The 13787-nt window shown below is 36.0% G+C and overlaps 1 protein-coding gene across 1 annotated transcript in view; it reads right to left on the bottom strand.

The window, feature by feature from the left end:
- Positions 1–13787, bottom strand: part of LOC126434155 (transient receptor potential cation channel subfamily A member 1) — a 222678-nt gene that overhangs the window by 52464 nt on the left and 156427 nt on the right. The window contains exons 17-18 of the mRNA XM_050090453.1: positions 8785–8911; positions 8414–8683 (exon numbers count right to left, since the gene is read on the bottom strand). Coding sequence (XP_049946410.1) covers positions 8414–8683; positions 8785–8911 — 397 coding nt within the window. The remainder of the gene's footprint in view (positions 1–8413; positions 8684–8784; positions 8912–13787) is intronic.

Below are 13787 nucleotides of genomic sequence, written 5' to 3'. Positions count from 1 at the left end.
CAAAGTTCATTCCAGCAATTAACTTCACATTTCTCTTCACACACGTGGGCCAAAAATTCAGCCACTGTGTAAAAGCAATGATCAAGCAGGAAGGTTTTCTGTGCCTTATTGAACAAAGGCAGAGACTTTCTGTCCCTTATGTCTGGTGGCAGACTGTTGTGTAGTTGGATTCCTTGGTTAAATGGTGAGTTTTGAAGAAGGAGATATGCATATTTTGAACACAAGAGTTTAATTTTTTGTCTTGTACTATGATCATGGACATGCACATTTTTGTTGAATTTAGTGATATTACTTTTAACAAACTTACATGTTTCAAATAGGTTGAGACTGCCAAGAGGGAGAATGAGTGAACTTTGGAAGAGAGGTCTGCAGCTGCCAGTTGGCTTTAATGGGTGGGGAGAATGTCTTTGTTATGTGTGGAGTCTCCCCAGAAGTGATACCATACAGCAGTACACTATGAAACTGCACATTTTAAGATGTACAGACAGTCTCTGTGCTTTTGCAATTTGTGAGAATACGTAAGGCATAGCACACTTGATTCACCTTACGATTCATTTTGCTGATGTGTGTGTCCCACTTCAGGTTGTCCTGGACCTACAGGCCTAAAAATCTTGTTTCTGATGTGTGGGATAATACAGAGCAATGTAGTTCCATCAGGAATAAATTTTGTGGTTCTCAGATGGAAGTTTAGGGAGATGGTTTTCTTTGTATTAACTACCAGATTACTTCTGTCAAACCAATGACCCAGTTCATCTGCACTTTCAGTTACGACCTCATGCAGCTCATGGTCATTTCTACTGGTAAGGAGAATACTGATGTCATCTGCAAAGAGTGTACTGGTAGTGGCACTGATGTTATATAGTAAGCCATTAATGTAAAGAAGGAAGAGAGTTGGTCCAAGTATTGGGCTTGGGGCACAGCTTGTGTCAGAGTAATAAGTTACAATATGTCCATGACCACTGTGTGTTACTGCTACTATTTGTTTCCTGTTTGAGATATATGCTCTGAACCAGTTTAGAGAGATGCCTCTGATGCCACATGAATGCAGTTTGTCAAGTAGAATATTGAGGTCTATGATGTCAAATGCCTTTGAAAAATCTAGGAAGATCCCAATTGCTTTTTGCTTTTTATATAGAGCATATGCCAGACAGACATGTTGTTCCTGAAGAGGGGCAGCAGCCTTTTCAGTAGTTGCAGGGCAATAGTCTAGATGATTGACTGATCTGGCCTTGTAACACTAACCAAAACGGCCTTGCTGTGCTGGTACTGCGAACGGCTGAAAGCAAGGGGAAACTAGAGCCGTAATTTTTCCCAAGGGCATGCAGCTTTACTGTATGGTTAAATGATGATGGTGTCCTCTTGGGTAAAATATTCCAGAGGTAAAATAGTCCCCCATTCAGACTTCCAGGGGGGGACTACTCAGGAGGACAATGTTATCAGGAGAAAGAAAACTGGCGTTCTACAGATCGGAGCATGGAATGTCAGATCCCTTAATCGGGCAGGTAGGTTAGAAAATTTGAAAAGGGAAATGGATAGGTCAAAGTTAGATATAGTGGGAATTAGTGAAGTTCGGTGGCAGGAGGAACAAGACTTTTGGTCAGGTGAATACAGGGTTATAAATACAAAATCAAATAGCGATAATGCAGGAGTAGGTTTAATAATGAATAGGAAAATAGGAATACAGGTAAGCTACTACAAACAGCATAGTGAACACATTATTGTAGCCAAGATAGATACGAAGCCCATGTCTACCACAGTAGTACAAGTTTATATGCCAACTAGCTCCACAGATGATGAAGAGATTGATGAAAAGTGCGATGAGATAAAAGAAACTATTCGAATAGTGAAGGGAGACAAAAATTTAATAGTCATGGGTTACTGGAACTCAATAGTAGGAAAACGAAGAGAAGGAAACATAGTAGGTGAATATGGAATGGGAGTAAGGAATGAAAGAGGAAGCCACCTGGTAGAATTTTGCACAGAGCATAAGTTAATCATAGCTAACACTCGGTTCAAGAATCATTAAAAAAAATTGTATGCATGGAAGAAGCCTGGAGATACTGGAAGGTCTCAGATAGATTATATAATGGTAACAGAGATTCAGGAACAAGGTATCAAATTGTAAGACATTTCCAGGGGCAGATGTGGACTCTGACCACACTCTATTGGTTATGAACTGTAGATTAAAAGTGAAGAAACTGCAAAAAGGTGGGAATTTGAGAAGATGGGACCTAGATAAACTTAAAAAACCAGAGGTTGTAGAGAGCTTCAAGGAGAGCATTAGGGAACGATTGACAAGAATGAGGAAAGAAATACAGTAGAAGAAGAATGGGTAGCTTTGAGAGATGAAATAGTGAAGGTAGCAGAGGATCAAGTAGGTAAAAAGACAAGGGCTAGTAGAAATCCTTGGGTAACAGAAGAGATATTGAATTTAATTGATGAAAGAAGAAAATATAAAAATGCAGTAAATGAAGCAGTCAAAAAGGAACACAAACATCTCAAAAATGAGATCGACAGGAAGTGCAAAATGGCTAAGCAGGCATGGCTAGGACAAATGTAAGGATGTAGAGATGCATATCACTAGGGTTAAGATAGATACTGCCTACAGGAATTAAAGAGACCTTTGGAGAAAAAAGAACCACTTGCATGAATATCAAGAGCTCAGATAGAAACCCAGTTCTAAGCAAATAAGGGAAAGCAAAAAGGTGGAAGGAGTATATAAAGGGTCTATACAAGGGCAATGTTCTTGAGAACAATATTATAGAAATGGAAGAGAATGTAGATGAAGATAAAATAATAGATATGATACTGTGTGAAGAGTTTGACAGAGCAATGAAAGATCTAAGTCGAAACAAGGCCCCATGAGTAGACAACATGCCATTAGAGCTACTGACAGCCTTGGGAGAGCCAGGCCTAACAAAACTCCACTATCTAGTGAGCAAGATGTATGAGACAGGCAAAATACCCTCAGACTTCAAGAAGAATATGATAATTCCAATCCCAAAGAAAGCAGGTGTTGACAAATGTGAAAATTACCGAATTATCAGTTTAATAAGCCACGGCTGCAAAATACTAACACGAATTCTTTACAGATGAATGGAAAAACTAGTAGAAGCTGACCTCAGGGAAGATCAGTTTGGATTCCATAGAAATGCTGGAACATGTGAGGCAATACTGACCCGACGATTTATCTTAGAAAATAGACTAAGGAAAGGCAAACCTACGTTTCTAGCATTTGTAGACTTAGAGAAAGCTTTTGACAATGTTGATTGGAATACTCTCTTTCAAACTCTGAAGGTGGCAGGGGTAAAATAAAGGGAGCGAAAGGCTATTTACAATTTGTACAGAAACCAGATGGCAGTTAGATGAGTCAAGGGGCATGAAAGGGAAGCAGTGGTTGGGAAGGGAGTGAGACAGGGTTGTAGCCTATCCCTGATGTTATTCAATCTGTATATTGAGCAAGCAGTAAAGGAAACAAGAGAAAAATTCGCAGTAGGAATTAAAATCCATGGAGAAGAAATAAAAACTTTGAGATTCGCTGATGACATTGTAATTCTGTGAGAGACTGCAAAGGACCTGGAAGAGCATTTGAATGGAATGGACAGCGTCTTGAAAGGAAGATATAAGATGAACATCAACAAAAGCAAAACGAGGATATTGGAATGTAGTCGAATTAAATCTGGTGATGCTGCCAGAATTAGTTTAGGATATGAGACGCTTAAAGAAGTAAAGGAGTTTTGCTATTTGGGGAGCAAAATAACCGATGATGGTCGAAATAGAGAGAACATAAAATGTAGACTGGCAATGGCAAGGAAAGCGTTTCCGAAGAAGAGAAATTTGTTAACATCGAATATGAATTTAAGTGTCAGGAAGTTGTTTCTGAAAGTATTTGTATGGAGTGTAGCCATGTATGGAAGTGAAACATGGATGAAAAATAGTTTAGACAAGAAGAGAATAGATGCTTTTGGAATATGGTGTTACAGAATAATGCTGAAGATTAGATGGGTAGATCACGTAACTAATGAGGAGGTATTGAATAGAATTGGAGAGAAGAAAAATTTGGGGCACAACTTGACTAGAAGAAGGGATCGGTTGGTAGGGCATATTCTGAGACATCAAGGGGTCACCAATTTAGTATTGGAGGGCAGCATGAAGGGTAAAAATCGTAGAGGAAGACCAAGAGATGAATACACTAAACACATTGAGAAGGATGTAGGTTGTAGCAGGTACTGGGAGAAGAAGAAGCTTGCACAGGATAGAGTAGCATGGAGAGCTGCATCAAACCAGACTCTGGACTGAAGAGCGCAACAACATAGAGCATATACCTGTTGTGGATTTATTTTTCCCGAAACCACACTGAGTTTCTGAGAGGGTTCTTTTCTAGAAAGTTTATTAATCTTTGATAGAATAGTCTCTCCAGAAGCTTAACAAACACATGTGACAATGATATAGGTTTGTAGTTTTCCACATTATTTTTCTCACCTTTATTAAAGACTGGAATAACTTTTGCTACTTTCATACAGTCAGGAAATGTACCTGTCATCAGGGATGTGTTGTACACAATAGTGAGGGGACAGTTATTTTATTGATGCAATTCTTTAAGATGAAACCTGGAATGTCATTGATTCCAGATGATAATTTGTTTCTAAGGCTCCTTGTGCTTAATATAATTTTGTCAAAAGTAGTTTCCCAGAAGAATATGGAGTCTACAGAAGATTTTTGTATTTTGTTTTATCTACTGTTTGTAGATGTGGGCCTTTCCCTACTTTGTAGCAGTAGCTTTACAGTACTGCCATGGTAATTGTTGAAAGTATTTACAAGTTCTTGTTGGTTACTAACTTGGGTTCAGTGTTGTATTTTCACATTCACAGGGCAGTTGATTTGTTTAATTTATTATGATATTCCACACTGCCTTGTCTTTGTTTGAGGATGCTGCAACATTGTTGTCATTTGCCATTTGTCTGGCTTGTGCTATGACTTTTTTTTTTTTAAAGGATTCTGACATGTTACTTAATATATCTCTCTTGGGAGGGGGCGAGATTGTCATTTTTTAAGTATTTCAACAGGTTTCCCTTCCTTCGGCAGGAAATGTCTATGAAACATAACTAGAATGGAGTGCTACTGTAATATATAGCATTGTATACTTTCTACATATATTGTTGTTTTTTCTTGAAACCTTTAGAGTAATGTCATATACTTTGTACATATATTGCTTGTAGTATTGTCAATTTTCTTCTCTTTCTCTCCATGTAATATTGTATTCTTCAACTCGTTCCACTTAAAAGGACAGTCTTTGTATAGTGTTAATTTAAGATCAAGGTGGAATATACCCAAGAAGGAGGATTTTTTCTACTCCCCTCTGAGAAAAGAAAAAACTTAGCATCACCAAACAAGTTAAAGATAGCATCATCAAACAAGTTAAAGATACACCATAAAACTTGCAAAGGACTCCATCAGCAAATTGTAGTAAATAAGGTAAAGTCTGAACCTCCTCACCAATGTATAAAAAAATTAAACAAAAAATTCTTGATCTAAAAGTATACATCCCGATACACCATAAAACTTGCAAAGGACTCCATCAGCAAATTGTAGTAAATAAGGTAAAGTCTGAACCTCCTCACCAATGTATAAAAAAATTAAACAAAAAATTCTTGATCTAAAAGTATACATCCACAATGTACAAGGGCTCAAAACCAAACTTAATGAATTAGAAATTTTGATATCAAGTGCAAGTGAACTGTCATATACACAGATATTATGTATTAATGAACATTTCATGAGATCTTTTCATACAGAAAGTGTTGTGATACCAAATTTTAAATTCGTAGGTCACTTCTCAAGAACATCTTACAAAGGTGGAGGTAGTTGCATATTTGTAAAAGACAACATTACTGCTACACCTCTTGATATTTGCAATTCATATAGTATTGAAAAAGATATAGAACTGTCAGGTGCAGAGCTTGCAAATCTAAATGTTTATATAATAGCACTTTACAGGTCACCCTTTGGTAACATAGGGACTTTCTACAAAAATCTAGCACCAGTAATAGAAAATCTAAGTGAAAGAAAATCATATAGTGTTCTAATATGTGGTGACTATAATATAGATTTTCTTTCAGAAAACTCTAGCCATCTAAGCTCCGACCAGGATAACAAATCACAGTACCACTTGTCTGGATTAAGTAGCAAGCAATATAAATTGTACTGTATCCTCTGTCAAACTAGGATTTTCAGACCACAATGCATTAATTATGCAGGTCTGGTTGCAAAATAACAGTCACGAACACAATAAAATCGCTGTACAGAGGAGAAACTTCAATAAAACCCACATGCATACTTTCCTCTTTGATATACAAAATGAAAACTGGCAAAATGTATATGAGGCTCAAAAAGTAGACAGCAAATATGAAGCATTCTTGGATATTTTCTGTTATTATTTTAATTGCCACTTTCCCTTATAAACAAAATGTATCAACAAAGATAGAAAACTCTCCAGCTGGATCACCCCAGGAATCATTAGATCATCACAAAGAAAAAGAGAATTTTTTTACATTAGCAAATCCAAACTAGGCAGTAGTGAAGCATTTAAGTCATACTTTACTCTATATAAAAAGATATTAAGGAACATAGTAAATGCAGCCAAAAAGCTACACAATGATAACTCCCTCAAATTGTCATCAAATAAGAGCAAAAGCATGTGGCAACTTATTAATATGAATACTAATAGAGGAAAACAACTACAAATTGATATCACCTTAAAAATAAATGGAAAATTAGTCTCCAGTGGGAAAGAAACAGCAGAGGAATTCAATAACTATTTACAGAAACAGTAGAAAACCTGGCTAACCATCTTAAAAATGGAAAAGACACATTGACGTTACCAGCACAAAACTTAGTAAAGTATGCTTCATGATTAGATCAATAAGGAACATCACTAACACAAGTACCCTAACCACAATGTACCATGCACTCTTTCACTCTGTACTTAACTATGGAATCATCTTCTGGGGCCAAAATTCTGAATCAATTAAGATATTCAAACTGCAAAAGAAGATAGTCAGAACAATTATGTTCAAAAAACAAAGAGACACTTGCAAACCATTATTTAAGAAACTAAACATTTTGTCCCTCCCATGCCAATACATACTAGAATTATTATTCTTTATCAAAAAAAGTATCAATAAAATTAGCAAAAATATGGATTACCACGATTATGACACAAGAACAAAAACCTCTCTAAGAATACTTCCCCACTCAACAAAACTGTACAGTGATGGTGTCAATTGCATGGGAATAAAATTATATAACCATCTTCCAACTTTTATACAAGAAATCCAAGAAATAAACAAATTCAAACAGACGGTGAAATCTCTTTTAATAAAAGACTGCTTTTATACCATCCAGAAATATTTTGAATCAAAATTGTCTTAGTGCAATATAATGTATCAAAGCTGAATGCTATTAAGTCAATTTTGTCACATCATGTAACAATTCTCTGTAAAGCTGTAACTTTAAGTAACATAATTTGTAGGTAATGTAAAATAATCATTCTTCTGTGTCCTTGTTTACTGTTTTAGACTCCGGTAAACTGTATATTTGTATTGAATTATCCCATATCAGTTGTACAAGCCATTGTACTGATTTGATCTACGGGACAAATAAATAATAAATAAATTAATTAATTAAAAACTAAACCAGTCAAAACATATTCTGAGCTCAAATATAATTAGATATCTCAAACAGAATGACCTCCTCCATACCATCAGTATTAAAAATGTAATCGTGTCAACCACGGCCGGAGGCAGTGTAACCACCAATAGTTCAACTGTATATTGAAAAGCTGCATTGTGCGTAAAAATATATTCGATTTCAATATCTATCATGCCATTTTCACGTAATAGAACACTTACTGACCAAATACAATCTCACAGTTGAATAAATAGCACAAAATATGCAAGAGCCAGGGAACTAAACTAGGTATCCTCAGTGGAGAATGTGTAGGATCAGAAGTTCTTCTGGTCTTTAACTTCAATTATAATAACACATAACTGCATTGTTTATTTTATGATATTGTGTCTTACAATTTTGTTCCTTAAATCACTAAAACCCTTACTACCACAATGATTATCTGCACTAATTGTAATATGTAACTGGGTTTCTATTTGTTCCAGTTAGCTTCTGAAACATTATGCTTTCTCATATATCATGATATCATAAATTAACCAACTATCATGCAAGACATTACGATTCTTTAAATTCAAAGGAGAGGGTAATCAGAATTAGCTGAAACTGTTTTTTTGGCAGAGCCATTGGAGTTCTTATAATACACATCTGGACAGATCCATGTACAGTTGTGTGTACAACATTTGTGGTAACTATGAGTAAAACATTTTGGCACTGTAGATTAACACACCTGCATTGCAAGTCTCTTCAGCTGTGCATTTCTTCTAACAGATTCAATGTCACCAACAGCCAAACCAATGAGCAAGTTCATCAGCAGAATTGGCATCAGTACCATAAATAGCCCCAAGATGATAAATGTTGGAAGTGGATACGGCAAGAAAGTTTCTTCATTGAGATAGTATGGTCGAACATATGTTCCAAGAAAATCAATTTCACCTAACATCATGGAAAATGTTCTAATTAAAGACATTGGAACATTTCTGAATGATAGATGTGCTCCCTGTAATTAGATGATGAAAGTGGTATTAATAATTTAATAGTTCTGATACATTTAATGTGCTAGGGTATTATTTCAATAACATTATCAGCTTGGAAACTTACCTCTGAAAGTAGTATATAAAATGCAAGACCAAATGCAATTATCAGTATTGAGAAGACAATAAGTACTTTAATGAGTGTCTGAAGTATTTCCAGAAACATAACAACATATATCCCCACTTGATCAAATCTGTTGGAAAAAAAAGAAAAGTTATTATTTAAGACTAACAACTCTTACTAAATAGCATAACATTTACTCTGAAAAACAGTTTTACAAATATGTACAAACTGAGTCTATAAATTTAACATCTGTGTAAAATCAAACCACTAACTTCTGTCAATAACTCAGAAATTCAGCACTATCATCCACAATGATGTGTAAGAAGACATGTGGTATTGTTGCTTTCCAGCAACCTGTGTGTTACATGTCACATGCAAAAGGAGTGCATGTTGAATTCAAGTTTCAAGTGGGATGAACTAAAGATACAGATTTCTTGCATCACATACTAGCAAAAAGAATAGGAAAATAATGTGTTACTGTATAAGGATGTTGCAATGAATGAGACACTGTAGAAACAACTTTCACTGAGGATTGCATTGCAATAGGTGGAATGTGAACAAAAAACCCTTCTGGTCGTGATCTTTGTGTGAAATTTGCACTTTGTGTGGAATGGATGTACAGATGCAGAGCACAGATTTATTTCCAAGAGCATAGTAGGAAGATACAGCATAATAGAGAAGAGAGAGAGAAATCATGTTTAAGGTACAGGTTGTGAAATAGACTAACAGTGATGAAGATGCACATTTAAGAGTTCTCTTTAAAAATGCAGGTTTTATGGTAAGAGGAATGGGAGAAGTTTTGGTACCATTGGGAGAACCTGAAGCAGGCTTGAGCAAATGGTCAACTGGAGGAGAAATTAATTAGAACATCAGATTATCCTGCAAGTATGATGGAGTTCCACATTCAGTAATTTGAGAAGTATTCCCCTACTGTAATAAGGAATCTGTATTAAAAAAAGTATATAATGTGAACAAAGAGAATGAATAATTTTGTATCAGATAATATCCCATTCTTTGGCCCAGCCAGCTGACATTAACTGAAACATCAAAAGAATGCAGGACACTGGACTGATCTGATACTCCTTACTAGAACCTACTACATGTTGTGAGTAATGAGTTGACAATGCCTCATCACCGACTCCCATACTACTAAGGGGATGAATTACAAGGTGCAGTAGAAGAAAATGAAGATGCAAAATAGGAGGAGGAGGAGGGGGAGGAGGAGGAGGAGGAGGAGGAGGAGAAGAAGAAGAAGAAGAAGAAGAAGAAGAAGGACAACAACAGAAAACAGAGAGCAAAAGCAGAAGGGAAGAACTGTCTGAGGAAAGAGAAGCATGGTGCAAAAGAAAAGAAAGCATAAACAGAAGAGGAGGAAAGAAAATGGGAGAGGGACACTGCAGAAGATAATAAGAACGCAGAAAAAGTAAAAAAGAAGAAAAAACTATATCTGCTTAACAAATTGGGGAAGAAAGAAAATAGAAGAAGGCATGGGCAGGGGAAAACAAAGTGATGGAAATAGAATATAAGAAAGAAGAAAGATATATCAACTGAACAAATTAGGTGTGCCAAAATGTACTTTATTTCATGCACATTTTTTGGGGAACCATTAGGCATGCATCAATTGAAGAATATCAATAAATATTACCATTATGACTTTATAATCATAAAATGGACATTTCACAGTTTGGTGGCAATTTGAATGAAGAAAAGATGATTTCATGGTATCAGTAAATTGAAACGAGGACTCCAGTGATGTGAAGATTTTGAAATGTACTTATAGGAAATATTTTTTGCTAGCAAGTAACAGTGGCAGAGAAAATAAATCATTGGGTTTATAATATTTTGTCTATTGTTATAGAGATAGATCTGAAACAATGACTTCATGTTATACTGGATAGTTATGTTCATATTTAAATATGAGTGAATAAACTTATAAAGTTTTCAGAACAGAGTACATTGCAATTAATATAGAAGCTGGTTGTACTTAAAAATGTAGAATGTACAAATATAGACATATTTTCAAACATTCTACACATTAAGCATAGCACATCAGTTGTTATTCCATATGACCATCTCCTTTCCTGTACCAATCTTACAGTTCCTTCCTATAGATTCAAGTGCTCATTGCATTTTGATGGAACATTACAATGAGGTTTCTGGTCAACTTCCAGCTATTTTTGCCAGTAATAATTCTATTTACTATGCTGTCCTTCCTTTAAGATAGGTCTCTCATCTCCCTTACTCGTTCCCATGAGAACAAACTTAGTAAAAATGTTGGAAATCAGTAGCACAGCATTGATTCCAACTTGATATACCTGAATGATTCTGACAATCAGCCTTGCAAGTCTTTCTAGATATTTGTTGCCTTAATAAAAAAAAGGGCAGCAGATGAGTCATTCTCCCAGATATGTACATGTGAGCATGCAAACCTCAGTCCATTAAATGAAAACCCACAATTCTTTGACAGCTGAAGATTCCAGTTCATTCCACATGTAAAAGTAGCAGTTTGTAATGCAATGTAAACACTACTTCTTTGCACCAAAAACTGAGCTATATTCTTCAGGATCTTTACAGCATTTGCCTCAGCTTGTAGAGTCATCTCACTTGATGAATGCAACTAAATCTTTCCGTCATAACTGTGACTTGTATTGCCTTAGCCTTTGGCATCAAGGAAGACATATATCTTGTGGTGTCACCGCCAGACACCACACTTGCTAGGTGGTAGCCTTTAAATCGACCGCGGTCCGTTAGTATACGTCGGACCCGCGTGTCGCCACTATCAGTGATTGCAGACTGAGCGCCGCCACACGGCAGGTCTAGAGAGACTTCCTAGCACTCGCCCCAGTTGTACAGCCGACTTTGCTAGCGGTGGTTCATTGACAAATTACGCTCTCATTTGCCGAGACAATAGTTAGCGTAGCCTTCAGCTACGTCATTTGCTACGACTTAGCAAGGCGCCATTACCAGTTACTAGCGTCAAGAGCGATGTTCACCATTTACGGATTAAAGTTAAGTATTCCAACAGCTACGTCCTTTTTTGCTAAAGTCTAACTTCCTTGTCCTGTTCCAGACCTCACGCCAGCCTGCATGAGCTAAAACATGTGCCTTTCGGCTTCCTCTCATAGTGGGCTGGCTCTCTTGCCAATCCTCAACATATCTAGTGTTACATCAAGGAAGACATGCATCTAGTGTAGTGTATGGCAAAGTCTTTCTTCTATGTACACTCAATGTTTATTGATCCTTGTAGACTGCTTACATAGTCTACTGGTTACTGTCAGTGTGTAGTGATGCACAGGTCCCAGGTCTGATCCTTGGCAACTGCTTTGCATTTTTAAGGGGTAGGGAGGTGTGGAATGGATGTATTATGACTTCTCTGGGAACATGAAAGTACTTGAGTAAATAAGTGGTGAACTCAACATGGAAGCTGCTGGGTGTCAAATCTAAAGGGTTCTACTGTGTTGGCAATCACATATATTTAATTTATAATGTGTGCCTATAGTGTGTATTTAAGAGGGAAGTGAGGATCAAACTAAATTTTGTGTAAATGTTTGCAAAGATCTTCAACAAAGCCAATTATGTTTTAGTGGCCAGTTGACAATGAGATCATTGGAGATGGAGTATAAGCTCAGAGAGGATAAAAATGGGGAAAGAAATTGGTTATTTCCTTTTCAATGGAGCTACCATTATTCACTACAACTGATTTAGAAAACCTAAATACAGATGGCCAGGCAAGGCGAATAAATGCTGTGATTTTCCTGAGATCCATTTATGAATATCATTACGCTTTCCATACTGCAAATCAGAACATATAATTCCTATTCAAGGTTAAATAATAAGTTCTACAGATTTTTGTTTATTTCATATTAGTTTTAGGCTTATTAGGCCATCTCCAGGAAACAACAGACTAGCATCTGAAAGAACACTAGTTCTTAGGCAACCAATTACTATAAGCAAAGATACAATAAATTGCCCAGTGTTATGCATCAGACTTGTTCCTAATGCTGAAGTTATAGTTTCACAATGGACAATGTTAAACATGATAAATAATTAAACTGCACAATATTGCAGGTTAAAAATGTTATAATAATAAATTTTGTGAGGTCCTGACATTGACTGAGAAATTGTTAAGCTGAGCACTCTTCATTTATGTAATTGTTATTTTATTGCGTAGTCTCATAGCACTTGAAACAAGAAAAGATAATACTACCAGTCATAAACTGTAAGCTTTAGTTTATTATGTATTTGGATAGCACTTTAAACAAGAAAAAATTCTATAAACAGCAGAAGCCTCTAGTTTTAATACTACATTTTCTGTGTATTTATAACATTGTAAACTAATTCTACTGATGTGTACAAAATTCAGTTAAATAACTGATCATATGAATAACCTACTTAGAATCACTTTGCGGATTTTCACAATTCTTACAAATGATGGAACTATTTTCACCATGCAGTTCAGGTTAAGTTCAACACATGGAACTGAAATCTAAAAAGGAAACTGATGTTTGTCAAACACATTCTGCATATTGCCCACCCTGTAAAATGCTGACATGCAGCTCAGAGAATAGTCTCCTGGAGATGGTCACAGTTACCTTCACCACCATATTCACGTCTTCTAAACTTAAACTCTGCCTAAAATGTTTCCTTCTATGCCATCTTCCTCATCTTCCTCTCCTGAGTAAGCAGAGTTCAGTTCTGGAACCCAATCTTCTACCACAGACATTTAGCTTTTAAAAAAAATTCTGGGAACTTGGGTTATGACACATAGCCTTCAGGCAGTACTTTATATAAAATATGACACACATATGTAAGTTTTCTAACAGTGACATTTCAAATAAGTTTTCTCTATTCATGTCACAATTTTACCTGTTATTATTATTTATATCAATAATGGAGGTAAACACCCAGCTATATCAGATCAATGTGTGGAACAAAGTAACACATAATAGAAAACAGCTGTTGAGCACAATCTCTTTTTCCAGCAATAATATCCACATTCAGACACA

The sequence above is a fragment of the Schistocerca serialis genome, chromosome 1 (genome assembly GCF_023864345.2).
Source record: "Schistocerca serialis cubense isolate TAMUIC-IGC-003099 chromosome 1, iqSchSeri2.2, whole genome shotgun sequence".
NCBI lineage: Eukaryota > Metazoa > Arthropoda > Insecta > Orthoptera > Acrididae > Schistocerca > Schistocerca serialis.
The sequence above is the reverse complement of the archived record's forward strand: the minus strand, read 5'-3'. Positions and strand labels throughout refer to the sequence as shown.